The sequence below is a fragment of the Megalops cyprinoides genome, chromosome 13 (genome assembly GCF_013368585.1).
Source record: "Megalops cyprinoides isolate fMegCyp1 chromosome 13, fMegCyp1.pri, whole genome shotgun sequence".
Lineage (NCBI taxonomy): Eukaryota > Metazoa > Chordata > Actinopteri > Elopiformes > Megalopidae > Megalops > Megalops cyprinoides.
The window spans coordinates 33,342,353-33,360,920 of NC_050595.1; the positions used below are offsets into that span (position 1 = coordinate 33,342,353).

Sequence of the window (18,568 nt, forward strand, 5' to 3'; positions counted from 1 at the left end):
GGTTGTTGTGACACGACTACAAATAATGTAACTCACTTAGAGAAATTAATTTATTGGGGAACTAATTGGGGGGAGCGGGGTTACTAGGCTACTAACATGCTATGTCGAAGTAAAACGCTGTTTTCGCCACTAACAGGCTCATACATGTTATTATATGTGTCGTACAAGAAGGACAGGATCCCGAAAAAAATACTCCCGTGCCTGTGTACCCCAATAACTGCAAAGAAACCGTAAAACAACTATTAGTAGTAAGTCGTAGAAGCAGTCAGTGTTTACCTTTCTCTTCTTCCGTTCCCTCACGTAATCTTGTAGGCTAACAGTGGTGTTCGTAGAAGGTCATTGCAAGGGATTAAAGTCACTCAAAAATCACGAAAGAAACATTATTATCATTTATTATTATTATTATTATTATTATTATTATTATTATTATTATTATTATTATTATTAGGGCTGTCAACGTTAAGGCGTTAACGCTCTATCGCGATTAATCTGGAAACTTTAACGCGTTAATTTTTAACGCAAATTAATCATATTATCAAATTTGACCGCAACTTCCTTCCGTAATTCCAGCGCGGATAATTACCTGGCTGAATTACTGAAAGCCCTGGCAAACGCAGATGTGCTGAACGGCAAATTTCGTTTTAATCCTTTCGCACGTAACTTATTTGTTATGGTATGTAGCGCGCGTGTTACCTTATATGGTTCGTTATGTTTTCATTTGCGTTATTAAGTTTCTCATAGATTTCAGATCTAGTGTTCTAATCGCACCAGTTTTAGCATATGCGCTAAACGGCTAATCACAACAGTGTGACCATATGCGCGAAAGGGTTAAAATTGAAAAATAGAATGAACCATAACAGAATGGCACAGATAATCGGTTACATAATTGCTTCATCTGTAAAAAACTGGTGATGTGAAATATAAATTTAAAAAAACAATATTTATTGTTGTTTACAATTATTTACTGTAACTGTAACGGAATACAGTTACCTTTATGGAGACAAACATCAAGTGTAGAGTGTTTTATCACTTTATGACACAAGAGCAGATAGTAGATAATATTAGAGTTAAGAAAAGGCAAAGGGTAAAACCTTAGAAAGTTTACTTAAGAAAGTTTACTGTTCATCCCGGCCAGGACCTCTCCTCTTCATGAACTCTCAATTACTGTCAACAGAACCACAGTAACTTTCTCCACTTCGGTGAAGAGTCTGGGTGTCACCCTCAACAACTGGCTGGACTTCACCAACTACATCTCATAGACAACACACTCCTGTTGATTCCTCCTCTTCAACATCAGGAGGATTCGCCCTTTTTTGACCACCTACTCCACCCAGCTGCTTGTCCAAGCCACCGTGCTCTCCCGCTTGGACTACTGCAACGCCCTCCTCGCAGGCCTCCCAGCCTGTACCATTCAGCCACTGCAGCTCATCCAAATTGCAGCTGCTAGGCTGATCTACAACCTCCCCAAGTTCTCCCACGTCATCCCCTTGCTGAGATCGCTCCACTGGCTCTTGATTGCAGCCAGGATCCACTTCATAACCTTGACTCTCACCTTTTCCGCTACGAAAAAGACTGCCCCGACCTACCTCCAGGACCTCATCCAATCTTACGCACATGCTCGACAACTTCGCTCTGCCACATCCGCACGCCTCGCTCTTCCCATCAGAACGAAAGGTCCTCACTCCTCACAACCTCGCTTTCCGTCATCGCCCCCCAATGGTGGAATGAACTCCCCACCCCCCCTGAGAACAACCCCTTCAATCCAACCCTTCAGACGTGGTCTAAAGACACACCTCTTCAGACTCTACCTGGACTGACACCCTTGCCATTTTGACCTTGTTGACCTAAGATTCTTGGCATGTACTTGTAGCTCTATCTCTCACCTTGTATTTGTAGCACATTTTACCTAGGTAGCATAGCGGTACTTCTTCGTCCCTTGATTGCATTTGATATATGTATCTCTAGATCAGATTAGCTCTGTCTCGCTACACTGACCTTGTGCTCAGCTTCAGCACTATCTGCTTTGTATGGCATGTACACATCTTGCTCTTGTGTCAGTGCCTGTTTGCCCTTTGTACGTCGTTTTGGACAAAAGCGTCTGCTAAATGAATAAATGTAAATGTAAGAGACTTTAGAAAATGTACCCAGATATACAATAAATGTTGACATGTGTGACTAACAAATGAATTACTGGTAGGTGAAAAAAAATAGTTTGGAGATCAGTTCTATCTGCAGAAATGAATACAAGGGTTACAGCTTTCTGCAGCATAATCTGCACTGATTTAAAATGATGCTGCAAGGTTTCAGTGGCAGCATTTTCAAAATTGTTATATTTGTCCATTGTGAGATAGAAAGCTGATGTCTTTCATTTTAATTTAGTGTTGCCTTTTCAGCAATTGAAAGTGAGATAAATATAAGTGTGACTGTAGTAATGAATATGAGCCCTATGGCCCAGGTTTGATCCCATTTGCGTCATCAGCCAGTGATCACCAGGAGCCTATATTAGAGAAACAAATTGACTTTGTTCCACCAGGGATAGAGGGCTTGGTAGGTTGACTGGGGGTTTGTCCAGCTTGCTGTTAATAAGTGATTGTCACTGGGTAATTAGGGCGCCCACAGTTTGCCTGTATAAAGTTGCGCATGAAGCGTCTTCCTCAGACTCATGTCTGCAAGCTTGACACTCTGACACAACTGAGTATTCCGCTTCTACAGGGTATTACACAGTTTTGGCCCACGTCATATACACAGTTTGGTGAAGTGTACCCTGTGATCCTTAATTGATATTTTGGCTTCTAGGTAATACCCTGTACTGCATGTTTAATTGGTAATCTGCAATTAATGATGTGCCCACTTGAAATTAGAGGCTTTAGAACACATAAATCTATATTTTCACAAATATATTCAGACATTTCAGAATTATGTAAACGTGTGGAATAAGCAGAAGTTGCAGAATGAATACAAAATGCACTCTAAAACCTTTCTTGTTCTTGCATTGCATGAAGCCTGTACCAAGAAATGCTTTTCAGATGAGCTACGCAGCAGGCAATTTAGCATATCAGACCACATGTCAATGTCAGCTTCACTTGCTCGGACACCCAATACTTCATAGACCTTAAGAACACAGATGTCTGCAACAGACAAAAGGGATCACTTTTTAATGCAGGGTTTTTTTTTTGACAAAAATGGTAACCTTAATTCCAGGTTCATATGGATAGATGGAGATCCTTGAAAATGTTATTGGGTATGGACTTGCAGAAAGGAATTTATATATTTTAAAAGAACTGATAAAGAAATGTCATGAAATATTGACTAATGTGCATAGTTTATAACAGGACAAGAGTGGAGCAACATCACATCTGTAAGACTGCTATAAACTGGCAACATGACATTGGAATTTCCAGCAGCTTAGAGCATGTATTGAGAGAGAACAATGTGAGTGATGAATCAGAGCAAAGGGCTGGTTTCTTAATCATCCCTTGATAAGTCAAGAATCTAGAAAAAGGCACTCCCTAGTTATGAATTTTGTCATTCACATCTCAGTCAACTTTACTTCACATCTATTAGTGGCTGGTAAAATATGCCTCAGCAGCACGTCCAGAGGGACATCTGCACTGTGGCTGCAGACAGAATGTTGGGTCTTTAGATGAAAGCTGTTCATCTTTATCCCTAGAGATCATCTTTATCCATTTTCAGCACCTTAACACATCTTTCCAAGTATCTACAGATTTACATACAAGTAAATATTTCACAGGCAATTAAGTATCAGGAGGCAGGCAGTGTTTCTTTAAACAATACCTCTACGTGCCTCCTGCACAAACACTCCACAGAACAGGTTTCCACTGCTCCACAGTCCAGTGTCAGCGTGCTTTACACCACTCCATCCAACGCTTGGACTTGGTGATGTGAGGCTTGCATGCAGGTGCTCGGCCATGGAAACCCATTCCATGAAGCTCCCGCCGCAGTTTTTGTGCTTACATTAATGCCAGTGGAAGTGCGGAACTCTTCAGCTAAGGAATCAGCAGAGCGTTGGCGACTTTTACGCACCATGCATGCGCCTTAGCAGTCGTTGACCCCACTCTGTGATTTTATGTGGTCTTCCGCTTCGTGGCTGAGTTGCTGCTGTTCCTAAACGCTTCCACTTTCTAATAATATCACCTACAGTTTACCGTGGAATATCCAACAGGGATGAAATTTCACGAACCGTCTTATTGCAAAGGTGGCATACTATCACAGTACCATGCTTGAAGTCACTGAGCTCTTCAGAACGACCCATTTTGTATCACAAATGTTTGCAAATGGAGACTGCATGGCTAGATGCTTGATTTTATACACCTGTGGCAACGGGTCTGATTGAAACACCTGAATTCAATAATTAACAGGTGTGGCCAAATACTTTTGTCCATATAGTGTATGTTATTGCTGAAACAAATGATCAAATCCAGACAATAAATACCAAGGGGGCCATTTTTCATGCATTAGTTCATGTCTTCTTTGTCCTATATTTGCTGCTGCAAAGACTAGCACTAGTTACGTAGCACTGACTGCAAGAATATATGTTTCTCTGTATTTGGAATGCGAGTATGCGGATCCCAACACTATACATGCAGATTCAGAGCATCTCAGATGTACTGCCCTGCATGGCAGATGAACAGGGTGGCACACCCATCCTTCACCTGTGTGGAAGCCTGACGGCTGCTATTTTCATGCATCAGTGTGAATCATTTGTGCCTGGATATCAAGTGCTGCCATAGGACTGCTCTGGCTCTTGGTAGGACTGCTCTGGCTCTTGCTCGATTGCTCTTGCTCGATTGCTCTAGCTTGGACGAGTTCCTGCTGCGTTTGTGTTGTGTTTGTTGGTGTTGTGTTTGTGGAGTGGTTTCTGTGCTATTACATTCAATCGGATAAAAATAAAAATTGGTGCTATTTACCTAGCTATTACATAAGGTAGGTCTGATCTGCTCTTAAAGTTGAATCTTTTGTTGCCATTAGAGAGGGAATTTTCCACTTTTTTTGTGGTTTTTCGCCCTCTCAGGAGCAAATCTCTAAATAATTAAGGAGCACACTTTAGCTAGCAGTTTGGGTAGTTTAGCTAACTAGCCGGTTCACTTTTTTACCTTTTTCTACTATTTTTCAGCGTCAGATTTTAGGATATTCTGATTCTGGTTGTGTTAGCGCGTCTGCTGAACTGTAAACGTAGTTCTATTGTATTAGGCTAAGTGGCATTTCTTGCGCTTGATTTCTGCCTTCTGACTGTTCTGAAGCCACCTCGGTGCTTTTAGCACTTTTTAGCTGGTAATTCTGTCTCGGCAGTAAATCCTTATTTAGGGAAAGCGTTTATAGTTAGGGAAAAAATGTGGCCAAAACTGTGCGAGAGTTGCCGGGATGATCGGATTTCTGGAGGGAGACTTCCAGAATGAGTTCATCTGCGACCGTTGCCGACTGTGTTGAGCACTTGGAGAACAAGATTCTTGATCTCGAGGCCCAACTAGCTGGACTCCACAGTAATCCTGAATTGTTAGAAGTTCCAGGAACTGATTTAAGTACGCCCTATAGACCGATGTGTGCTCACCCCAAGCCTGGGTATGAGGGGAAGATACAGATCAGATAGGGCGGAGAGAGCTGGGTTACAGTAGTAGGGCGTAAACGTAGAAAGGGGCACAAAATTCCAAGAGGGGCAGTATCTCCAGAGATTGTGGTGACCAACCGTTTCGCGCCACTGCAGGATGAGTTGACCCACGATCCTGAGAGTGGGAGGACTGAAGAGCCCCAGGGCACCCAGGTGGCCTCATCCTCCAAGAAAAGGGAGTTGGTGATAGTGGGGGATTCAGTCATTAGAGGGGTAGATAGCATAGTGTGTTCGCGCGACAAGGAGTCTCGCATGGTCTGTTGCCTGCCTGGTGCCCAGGTTGGAGACCTCCTGGAGAGCGCGGACAAGCTCCTGGCCAGAGCGGGGGAGGATCCGGTGGTCATGGTCCATGTTGGAACCAATGACATAGGAAAGGGTAGGTTCGGGGTTCTGCAAGAAAAATTTATTGAGCTAGCGGGGAAGATTAGGAGCAGAACCTCCACGGTAGTCTTCTCTGGAATTCTACCAGTACCACGTGCAAGCAAAGGGAAGCAAGCCTTTATATGGAGGTTTAACACGTGGTTACAAACCTGGTGTAGGAAAGAGGGGTACAGGTTTATGGGGCACTGGGACTCCTTTTGGAACAGGGGTGACCTGTACAAGTGGGACGGGTTGCACCTGAACCGGAGGGGTACAGCTGCACTGGGCCAGCGTATGCTTAGGGTAGCAGAGGGTTATTTAAACTAGGGTCTGGGGGGGCAGGGAGTTTATACAGTCAGATGGGTAGAGATAGACAGACTGCCGGAATAGAACACACCATGGCTAAATATCTTATTAGTAGAGAGGAAACGATGCTTGTAAATCAGTCAGAGCAGCACTGTAATAGAGGTGGTTCTGGGCAGTTGAGGGCGGGGGTGGAGGGCAGGAGAGGCACACGTGGTACCCTGAAATTTCTCTGTTTAAATGCTAGAAGCATAAAAAATAAAATTCTTGATCTGGAAACCGTTATGAGTAATAGTAACTTTAATGTTGTTGGGATTACAGAGACGTGGCTTGGTCCAGGGGATGGGGATGAGTACAGCGTAGAGGGATACAAGCTGCTAAGAAAAGATAGAATCAATAGAAGAGGAGGAGGCGTAGCTCTCTATGTAAAGGATAATCTTAATACTCAGGAAATACCAGGAATGGAGCCCCTTGGTGTTAGTGAAGACATATGGATTAAGATATTGGGGGAAAATGAAAAAGGTCTGAATGTTGGAGTATGCTATAGGCCACCAGCCTCAGATAGCAATGTCAGTAGTACTCTCTTTAATAACATTAAACTAGCATGTCAGGAGGGTGAGACAATAGTAATGGGGGACTTCAATTACCCTTCAATTAATTGAGTTTTTGGATGTTGTAAATGACTGTTTTTTGATACAGTCTGTTACTCAACCCACGAGAGAGAACACAATCCTAGATCTGGTTCTGTGTAATAATCCTGATAGAATCGGCAGTATTGAGGTAGGGGAGCCACTCCGAACAAGTGACCATAGTTCAATTACATTTGCAGTTTTTGGCAAGTTAAATCTGCATTCTCCAATGCTAGAGTATTCAACTTTAGGCAAGCTGACTATTAAGATGCGTGATTATACAAGGAATATAAACTGGGTACCTCTTCTAGGTGGTAAAACTGTCAAAGAAATGTGGTGCATATTTAAAACGATTATTCTGGATGTACAGCTTAAATTCATTCCGCAAGTGAGAAAAGGAAAACTGAAAAAGAAGCATCCACAGTGGATGAATAAGTCACTGCGGAACAGTTTGAAACAAAAAAGGAAATTATTTAGAAAATACAAATTGGAAAGCTCAGATAGTAATAAGATTGAATACAGTAATATGCGAGCTGAAGTTAAGAAAAAAATAAGGGAAGCCAAAAGGTGTTATGAAAGACAAATTGCACTAGATGCAAAGAGCAACTCTAAACGTTTTTTTCAATATTATGGTCAAAAAAGGATAGTTAAGGATGAAATAAGAGGTATAAAAAATAAGGATGGGGTTATGGTTTACGATAACAAACTATTGCTGATACACTAAACAGTTACTTTGTGGAGAGTTTCACTAGTGAAGTGTTTTTGCATATGCCTTCAGGTGCAGTCAGTTCTCAGAGACTTATAGAGGAAATTGATTTAAATGATGCAGAAGTACTAGATAAACTTCAAAAACTTAAAACAAATAAGGCAGCAGGCCCTGATGGAGGTGGTTTACAAGCCTCTGACAGTTATTTTTAAGCAATCCCTTAAAACTGGAGAAATACCAGATGACTGGAAACATGGCAGTGTAGTACCTATCTACAAGAAAGGAGACCGGACTGAACCAGGAAATTATAGGCCTGTCAGCTTAACTTGTATCGCATGCAAAATACTGGAATCTATCATTAGGGATAATTTGGAATTATTCCTGGAACGAAATGGTGTTCTAAATGATAGCCAACACGGTTTTCGCAGAGGGAGGTCGTGCTTAACAAACCTCCTGGACTTCTTTGAGGAAGCTACAGCATGTCTGGACTCAAACCAGGCTTATGATATTATCTATTTGGACTTTCAAAAGGCATTTGACAAAGTTCCGCTCGAGAGACTCATATTGAAAATGACATCTGCGGGAATTACAGGAGCTATCACCGAGTGGGTTCGAAGTTGGCTGTCTAATAGAAAGCAGACTGTAACTGTGGGAGGAATTGTATCACAGCAGGGTCCTGTACGAAGTGGAGTCCCACAGGGATCGGTGTTGGGGCCTTTGCTATTTCTTATATACATAAATGATCTTGATGCAGAGGTTAGAAGTAAAATAGTAAAATTTGCAGATGACACAAAACTAGGGGGTCTAGCCAACAGTATAGAATCAACTAAGGTAATACAGGAAGACCTAAACAGCATCAAAAAGTGGGCAGATACCTGGCAGATGACTTTCAATTTAGATAAATGTAAAATCTTGCATGTAGGAAGTAAGAACCTTAGACAAGACTACTTCATGGGTGGAAAAAAACTAGAATGTGCTCAATTTGAAAAGGACTTGGGAGTAATTGTTGACCCAAGCTTAACAGGATCTAGGCAGTGTGCTGTAGCAGTAAAAAAGGCCAACAGGATGCTGGGATATATAGCCAAAAGTATTGAGTATAAATCTAAAGAGGTTATATTGAAATTATACAATGCCTTAGTCAGACCGCACCTGGAATACTGTGTGCAGTTCTGGGCACCGCACTATAAAAAAGATACCGAAGCTTTAGAAAAGGTTCAAAGAAGGGCAACTAAATTAGTTCCTGGCATGAAATATAAATGCTATGAGGAAAGACTCAAGTTACTTAACCTATTTAGATTAAGCGAGAGGAGGCTTAGGGGTGATTTAATTGAGGTATTTAAATTTATAAAAGGAATCAATAAGGTTAACTATAATAGATTCTTTAGGGTGAGTTCAGTCTGTAAAACAAGAGGACATAAATGGAAACTAGTTAAGAGTAAGTTCCGCACTGATGTAAGGAAATATTATTTTACACAAAGAGTTATCAATACATGGAATAGGTTGCCAGGTCATGTAGTTGAGGCAGAGACCCTTGCTGTGTTCAAGTCTAGACTTGATGCAGTTTTGGATACTCTTTAATTAAGAAATGGCGAGCTTAGTTGGGCCGAATGGCCTGTTCTCGTCATCATATGTTCTTATGTTCTCATGTTCTTATATGGGGTGTGGTTTGGGCTTGACCTAGATGCCTAACATGGTGCATGGTATGCAATATTTTATCAACACTGCCACACACAATATCAAATAGTAACCTGCTTTGTTCACATTTTCAACACAAACATAGCCTTCCTCTGAACATTAAAATGAGGGATTGAAGATTAGTCATTCAAAAGGTCTGAAGAGCTGAAAGCACTTTCTGGCATTGTTCAATTAAATTAAAGCAATTCATTTTGGAATTAATACATAACATATAGTACTTAATGTGTATTAAATCTTGACTGCAGTCAACATCCTAGGAGACCTGACAAGGTTTGCAAGTTTTGGCATAATTTGTAAGTGGTCATGATTGTTTTTTGGCTCAGAGGTCAAACAACAGTCTGAAAAGACAAAACACAATGTATTATTGCTATTGAAAATGAAATTTATTTGTTAGTATTGTGTTACAAATCATGTGTATAAGATTAGCCACGTAAAGCAATGTGCTAGGCACTTGAATATCAGAAAAATCATTTAATACTGATTTTAATGGACTATAGCCACTGAGTAAATATGTCCACTGTTGTTCATCTAAAATGATATTTTCAAGAATGGCAGATTGGATTATAGAGCCAATAATGTCTGTGTTCATAGGAATTAAAGTAGTATTTTTCATAACCTGTTACACAGATAATCTCCAATTAATCTGAACAGTATTTTTCCTTAATTGCTTATTAAGGTGACACATCTTTTATTGGTGTCTTCATTCCAGCGCTTTATACCTATGATTGTTATCACAAAGACAGCTACTTCGATCACAGTGTGAAGTTTGTAGAAATTGTTGCTGATGTAGAGGAAAGAGGAAGCTGCTGTTCAGAGGGTTCTCAGAAGCTCTGGCTGACAGCAGGGCTGAAGGACTTGGAGCTGCCCTGGACTTGGGCCATGAACTCCTCAATCTCCTCCACGGTGCGGGGAACGCAGGTGAGCAGCTCAGTGCCATTGGCTGTCACGGCAATGTCATCCTCAATGCGCACCTATAGAGGTCATAAATGGTCACAGCATATTCAGTCATGTCCTCTTCACAGAACAACACTTTCACTTTGCTTGACTTTCTCTAAAACATGGAAGCCGCTAAAATTTATTTTCAGCTGCTTCAGCTTCAGAAATATTACATTTTCTTTTAGACAATTGAGATGATGAAACATAAATCAAGATTTAAATTCACGTAGGTGTATTCTCCCATGCGCGTAAATCAAAAAAGCACACAGCTACGCACTTTTCAGCCTATGCATATTCTCCCCTTGACTTATGATTTGCGCGCCATGAAGGCAGTTACACGCTTCGGGTGGCGCAACCCCAAAATCTGGGCGTTTCTTATGTAAACCATTTACACGTATTCTGCCCTTCACTTACGCGCTTTTCAGCTACGCGCTTCTGAGGGCTGTAGTAAATCAAGCGCCACTACCTGGTGGAACACCATACTGACTTTTAAGTTGGCAGTAGGCCTACTTTTAACATTATTATACATGTACAAATAAAGTTCAAATTTTACGATATTTGTGTGTCATTTTTATACTACAATAACATTTCTTGTAAGTCTATATTACATTGTTAAGCAGAAAAAAAAAAACGTTTTACATCACATAGTATTATGAACAAACCTGGTAAATAATTAGTTCAATTAGAATAAAACAGAAATATCAATTAAGATGAGTATAAATAGCAGAGTGTTACCCATTCATTAATCAATTTAGGTAATAGAGAGTACTTTGGAAGAGTCATGATGAGTGATTACTGATGAATTTTTAATAACAGGCTACTCGGCATGAGTTCAAGTGTGGACATTGGAACATGCATTTTGTTTTCCTCAATAGTGAGTTTTTATTAACCTTTCGCATTTACGGTCACAACGGTGTGATTAGCCGTTTAGCGTGTATGCTAAAATCGGTGCAATTAGAAAACTAGATTGGAAAAATTCTAGCTAATTTTAGCTTTGATTAAACAGCAATTTAGCATTAAAAATATAGCAAATGCTAACTAAAAACTATGAGAGGCTTAATAACGCTAATGAAAACATAACGAACCATGTAATGTAGGCTAACATGCGTGCTACATAGCATAAAAATAAGTTCTGTGTGAAAGGATTAATGAATCTCCACACATCACACATGTCTTTATACATAGGCCCAGCACATGTGTTGTTTGGTATATTTACTTTATTTTTTGAGTTTATGTCATACATAGAAACAAATGCTTTCCTTTGAGGCGATTCCTAATATAGCTCTCTCTTTGCATTTATTTTCAAAATCAGAGTCTGGTTTATGGTTTGATTTCCATGGCATTCACATGGTAAATGCTGAAGTCCACATTCCACGTTTTCCCGACAGCCAAAATAAACGAGGTTGTGGCTTAGTCTACTTCTATTTTAAATAAATCACGCCTCTTTCATGAGCCTGCCTTCATTCTGAAGTTAAGCGCTGTGGGCGTGATCGGAGCGCGTAGGGGAGAATATGCGTAACAGAAATGCGCATATCTGGAGGTGCAGAAAAAAGGATTTAAGTGTGAATGGGAGAATACCCCCCCCCGTAGTGACTATGCCATGGATTGTACAACTATATGGCGAGAAGGACATATAGTGCTATGTCAATGAGTTTGAGAATGCATGCATCTGCAGTTGTGTGGCATGAATCTGGAGGTTTTTGTGCACATGTGTGTAGATGTGGGGAGGAGGGTATGTAAAATTATTGGGGGAAGGCATTGATGAGTGTGTGTACACAAATGTGGAGGGATGAATGTATGAGTGTGTGGGGGGATGAATGTGTGAGTATGCGGAATGGTACACAACATGTCTGAAAACTCATGACAGGATATGTATATGTAAGAATGTAGAGGAATTTCTGTTTATATGTGTGTCTGTATTGGGGGAAACACCATGGGTGTGAACTCATCATAGGATGTGTGTGCAAGAAAATGGAGGAGTGAATGCTTGCATGTGTGTTTGTGCATGTACGTGTGTGCGTGTGTGTGTGTGTGTGTGTGTGTGTGTGTGTGTGTGTGTGTGTGTGTGTGTGTGGGTGAGAGAGAGAGAGAGAAGGAGAGAGAGAGGGTAACGGTATGCAGTAACTGTGTAAACTTGCAACGTGGGCACTGACCCCCCCAAAGCTGCGGAAGCGGGCCAAGACATCATTGTTGATGAAGCAGCGCTGGGCAGGGGAGGCCAGGGCCTGATCTAGAAGGTGGTTGATGAAGTAGATCCCCGGCTCCACGGTCAGAACCATGCGTTCCTGTACCACACGGCCCATTCGGAGGCTCCTCAGGCCAGGCTCATCGATCCGCTCAACACCCTGCCGGTATGAATGCTTAATTAATAATTCACAACACTCAGCTTCACCAAGTTAAAATGTTTACAGTATCCACAAGCAAAAGTGTCATCAAGGTGCATATTTGCTCACCCTTTCTCAGGGTGAATTACATGGCTTACATTTTTTACATGCACATGTAAATGGTTAGGTTCCATGGAAAAGAACAAGGTGGATGATAGTGGCCATTGCTATAGTTCCTTTCAGTGTAAAAAACTAGGGGCGTACTCACACTAGGCCTGGCTGCCTTGTACCGTGCCCGAGCACGATTGTCCCCCCTTCCCACTCCCCTGCTGGCCTGCGCTCACATTGCTCTGAACGTTCCGGGCCCGAGCACGCATCATCACGATGCAATTTTTTGTGTTGAAGAAAAGCGCTCTCACACAGCACAATGGAGTTCATGATTGTACTTATTTTGTAGCTTTTATTTGGAGTGACACACGGCCCTCTCACATGCCTTACAGATTTATCAATTATGCAATGCAGTGATTTTCATTTAATCGTGCTGCATGTATAAGAAGATTTTTACGAAGGTAGCTGACATTCCAGTCATTATGCTAAAGTACAGACCAATATTTTGTGTAAGATTACAGTAGCCTAATCACAATAATGTTAGCTAATGTTAACCAGGTAGGGCTACTACTTGTGTGTGCGCTACTGTCATCATTACAACAACAAGCATCTTCTATTACTGCTTGGATAGTACACACTTTTCAATTCATTCGAGAATATTTGGGTTAATAAGGGGTCTGGTTCTCACCTTATTGATGAACGTGAATTATAGTCTGCAAGTAAAGCAGCTCCAAATTCCTCCCTCAATGTGAGCTGCCTCTGTAAAAATCTTATTATATGTGCAGCAAGATTAACTGAAAATTGCTGCGTTGCATAACCGATGCTAACTGGCTGGAGAGCTAACGTTAGCTGTGGTAGATTTGACAAACATAGGTAGTTAGCTAACAGGCTACCTATCTGAACGATTTTTGAAGACTAGCTACTTCAACAGGTTGGCTGCTTCCTTTGTGATATTCTGACTAAGCCCCTGACAACAGCAATGCTTACATCGCCACGTAAAGTATGGTTAGTTTTATTTTGCTTGCTAGTAATCAAGCTAATGTGGGGATCCACAGAGTTATTTTTAGGTATAGATCTACAGAACTCACCAATCGAATTTTGGAGGTAGCCAGCTTGTTATATTTAAGGAAATCAGCTGGCTAATCAGATGATGGTTTAAAGGAATTATTATGACTGGGCGTATAACTAACAGATATCTAGCTAACTGTTGCTATAACAGATATATTTGTTACATGGGAGAGTCGCATCATTGACATCTTGTTCGAGTACTGTGCTTGGGCATGGTTAGCGATCACACTGATGCGTACCATGCCCGAGTCCAACTAAACCGTGCCCGAGTCCACCTCTTCAAGCGGGCCCGGTACGGAGCGATCACACTAGTCAAACGAACTGGACTTTGGGGGTCAAATGTGCTCAGGCACAGTACGGATTGCCTAGTGTGAATACACCCTAATTTCACAACTAGGTCATTGTCACAGCTGGGAGGTGTCTTTAAACCTCCACAATCAATTGCAGGAGAGCAAAAAAATGTGTACTGTACAAACAAATTTGATCACATTTGTAAAACTGAAGGACTTACTTAGCAATGACTTTCTTCTTCTACAGTGTATATCTTCACTCATATTCAAACTAGAATGTGAAGGGTTGTAGTCTCTTCCTAGATCTCTTAAAATTCTGGATACTGAGCTGCTATTCTGTCACAGTCACTCCATTTTGTGAAATGAGACAGCTATAGACTGATGTACAACTGATATAGCTGAATGAATATTTATTTGACTGGTTCTGGAGCTTGAGGTTACTATTAGATATCATTTTATTGTAAAGGGCAACTAATCACCACTGAAAGTGAAAATCACACAGCAAGACTAACTACACAGTTCAGAATCACTTGAACTTGTGAGCATTACATTCTGAACTCAAACGCTGCCTCCACATCAGACTGAAGCAGTAAGTAAACATTCATTTAACTGATGTTTTCTGTCAAAATCATAATGAGATGTAATAAAGGGAAGGACTGGGACTTTCTCCGCTCAATGGTGAAGCCATGCCCAAGCAACGTCACACAACACACAAGCCAAACAGAACCCTAGATGGGGCTGGGATGATAATAATGGAGGGGTTCACGCATCATCCCACAGCCACTGATGCTGAGGAACACTTAGTCTCTCTCTCTCTCCCACTCTCTGCTCTGCCTTCAATCAGCACTCTGCGAGATGCACTGACCTCTGGGTAGCCGCCCACATCATGCACATCAATACCCAGCAGATGCCCCAGGCCATGAGGCATGAAGACAGCGCCCATGTGGGCCCTGAGCATGTCGTCCACGTTTCCGTGCAGGATTCCAATTTTCACCAGCTCCTCCAGGTGGATGCGGTCAGCCAGTCGGTGCATGTCTGGCCACAGAACCCCTGATGGCGACCAGAGAGAGCGAGATCAGATTGAGATCAGCTGATGCCTCCTGTATTTACACACTGTATGACACAGGGACACTTCCATTTCAGGACTACTTTGGCAATAATTTTCTAGTGCAATTACGATTATCACCATTATGCTGCAGGAAAGGGGCACTGATTTGAAAGGGCAAAGCATGTTAATTCTAACATTTTAACTTTGGCAATCAATTAATTGTTTTTTTTCCTCCACAAAAGCTGATCACATGACTGATAACCAAGCTAACACAAAAGAGAACATTTTTGTGGTTTGAAACTGAGTAAGAGGAAGGAGAAGAATGCACTGTATTACAAGGCAAAAGCTTCTCAAATACATGATTATTTGGATACTGTAAGGACTGCACTAGAGTTAAAAAGGCAAAACAGTTAAGGCCCTCAGTAAATCATTAATTCAACACCAATCTCAGACGGAACCCCAATCCAAGAAGTTTTGTCATTGAGGTTTTTTTGTTTAATGCCCTCAAGCAAAGAATGCTGTCTAAGTAACAGACAAATTGGAGATGGACTAAAATCAGCTGTGACATTACAAGAAGACAAGTTCTTGCTGCAAATTCAATGAGATGTGGCTAGTTATTCAGAGCAGTGCAAAGATGGCCTGACCCTTCCTGCTCTCTCTGCTCAGAGCGAGCCATCCTGCCATCCAGCCATCCTGCACCAAGGTGCCAATGTCACTGCTGCCAGCTCACTGGGGATTTCCACTGGTGGTGCCTGTCCTTCTGTGTTGCTAAGGGAGATGTTTAGATTTGGCGGAATCAGGACAAGCTGACTTTGTGCGAGGCCCTGGAGGGTGGTGGGGATGCCTCAGCGGAGACAGATTACCTCTCGCCATCAAACAAAGTAAAGTTACCCCTGACAAAGGCAGTCTGAGTCATGGTGCTCTGGAGCTCACCCTGGAAAGTTTAGTGGCCTGTATGAGCATAGTGGCTGTTATCATGGAGAGAGGGGGTTGTCATATAAATCTACAGGCATTTTTTTCTTTGGTTGAAATAACATGTTTATGTGTTTTATAATTGTGAGATAAGATGGCTATGTGAAGTTCATCAAGATTACCATTAATGACATGTAGGAAAGCTTTTGGAAGAGTAATGTTTGTTAAAACCAGCTCACACACTTAACGTACATGTTAATAATATCTCTAAGCAGTTTAAATGACATTAAATAACATTAGAAGCCATGAGGAGTTCTGTTGTAGAGCCTGGCAAGGACATTCTAAAGAGAAAGGTTGTGACTTTGTACCCAGGTAGCAGTGGGAGGAGGTGAACCCCCTCTGCAAAGGGTAAACCACTGGTATTGACAGAGGACAGAAGTTGCAGGGTGTAAAGTATGCTTTAGGAAAAACATAAATAGATTCTTGCATCACATGACACTTGCCAAAGGGGTAAAAAGCACAACAAAACTATTTCAGATAAAAGACACAAGTTTCAAAAACTGGTCAATTTAACCAAATGGAAAGGAAGGGCAGAGCCTGTACCTGGCTTGATAGCAGCCATGACTGCACGGGAGGATTTCAGCACAGCCTCATAGATGGCCTTCTGGTCATTCGTGAATTTGCCATTGGCTGGGTAGGAGCACGTGATGTCAGAACTGTAGCAGTAATACTCTCCGCCCATATCGAACAGACTGTAGGCAACCAAAAACATCACTGTTAAAACAGTGCTCAGGTGCGCCTTATTGCAATTCCACCAAAGAATTTGGGTTTGGTCATCACCGATCATTATTCTCAACTTGCATAGTGTGAAGGACAAAACCAAAGCTGTCCCTTTCAATGGGACTCATGTACAGTTGCCAGCAGTACTCAGAACATTCATTGTAGTGCTACATCAGTGAGCCCAAGTTAAAACAAAGCTCAGTGCAGACCTTATTTGAGAGAATAACAGCGATGAACTGCTGAAGGATATGCAGCACTAAACACATACATACATGCACAATTTAGCTTAAGTACAATTGAAAAAATTAAGAGTTAAATACAGAAATCATAAAGATAACCTAGGAGAATGACCCTTGAAGGAGAAGATTAAGTGTGATTAGAAAAGAGGTTATGTCATCCGACATGAACAAAACAACATTTCCATAACACAAAACATATACAAGCAGTATGAAGTCCTGGCTCAGAAAGAGACTTACCACATCTCTCCGTCCTCGATAGTCTTGTCGTTGGGGGCTCCTGCATGACCATAGTGGAGGACTGAAGAATTGTTGCCACTGTTGAGACAGCATGTCTAACCTCGCATGATCTTAATTCACCGTCATCAACGTGTGCAATTTTACAAGCCCAACCAAGATGGTCTTTAGGAAACAATGGTTCAGTCATTACAAAACACATGTGCTACATGTCACAACATGTGACTCCATTACATTTATTCCAGTGAAGTTCCAGTCTCCATATTCCATCAATGGAGTTCATTTGGGTACTGTCAAAATTCCCTAATCAAAGCAATGAATTCTTACTAGCAAAAACATCTGCACAAGTGAAATTTCGGTTTAGGGAACAGACAATATTTCAGTCTATAAAAGTCCAATAGACATGCTCATTCACGAGAGAGAGGGGTGTGGAAGGAGAGGTCATTTTGATGCCATTCAATTGAAAAACTTGCTTATTTTGCAAGATTTTGCTCAGGTTTAGGCCTCATGGTGTGAACTACTAGTCATTATCCTATATTTCATCAAATACATTTGTCTATATTTGTCACTACCCATTGGAGAAGTTTTTTTTTTGTTTCATGCATAGACACAGATACAGCTGTGTATTTTTTTTCAACCTTAACAGCACAAGAATGATTTCGTAAGGTAACATACCAAATACACAGAAAACTCACAAAGTCTTATCTACAAAAATTTCACCACATCATATCAACATTTTTATTGCAAGAAATGAAGTGAAGTAGTGAATTTTCTGACATGAACCACTGTGACCGCAGTTTGCAATTGTATTTACAGAGAACCCTGGTAGCAATTCATAACCATTCAGGTATAATGTGTGTTATTTCCTGTCTTGAGCCTCTCCCCCTGCCATGTAACCATATGAATAACAGTTGCCATTTGGTCTGAAATGGAATGCCCTATTTACTCTGCCCCGTCCCCATGAATGTCCTGCTGCTGAGGTGAGTATGGTGAGGGTGTATACCCATATGGCCGGCTGTTTCTCGGTTTCTGTGCGCAACCAGAGCTAAAATGCTCCTTTGTGCTGAGACAAATGAAACTAGCTGTTTAGATCTTGCTAAAGCAAACTGTTAGATGGAAATGTTACATTTTTTATTTTGTGCTTGGAAGTGGTGTTGAGGTATTAAAGCTTGAATGCCCAGCAGCTTTAATTGTACTGATGGACTGAAATTGCACTGTGATGAGTACAGATAGCATGCAAGCCTCGCAGAGAGAGGGAGCTGCGCTGGGGTGATCGCAGTGCTGGCACAGGCCCTTGATCTGGCGCTGCC

At 41.5% G+C, this 18,568-nt stretch overlaps 1 protein-coding gene across 1 annotated transcript in view; it reads right to left on the bottom strand.

Moving 5' to 3' along the window:
- Window positions 1-9,723: 9,723 nt before the first annotated feature.
- Window positions 9,724-18,568, bottom strand: part of pepd (peptidase D) — a 71,619-nt gene continuing 62,774 nt past the window's right edge. The window contains exons 11-15 of the mRNA XM_036543191.1: window positions 17,262-17,339; window positions 16,609-16,757; window positions 14,911-15,095; window positions 12,409-12,600; window positions 9,724-10,290 (exon numbers count right to left, since the gene is read on the bottom strand). Coding sequence (XP_036399084.1) covers window positions 10,141-10,290; window positions 12,409-12,600; window positions 14,911-15,095; window positions 16,609-16,757; window positions 17,262-17,339 — 754 coding nt within the window. The 3' untranslated portion in view covers window positions 9,724-10,140. The remainder of the gene's footprint in view (window positions 10,291-12,408; window positions 12,601-14,910; window positions 15,096-16,608; window positions 16,758-17,261; window positions 17,340-18,568) is intronic.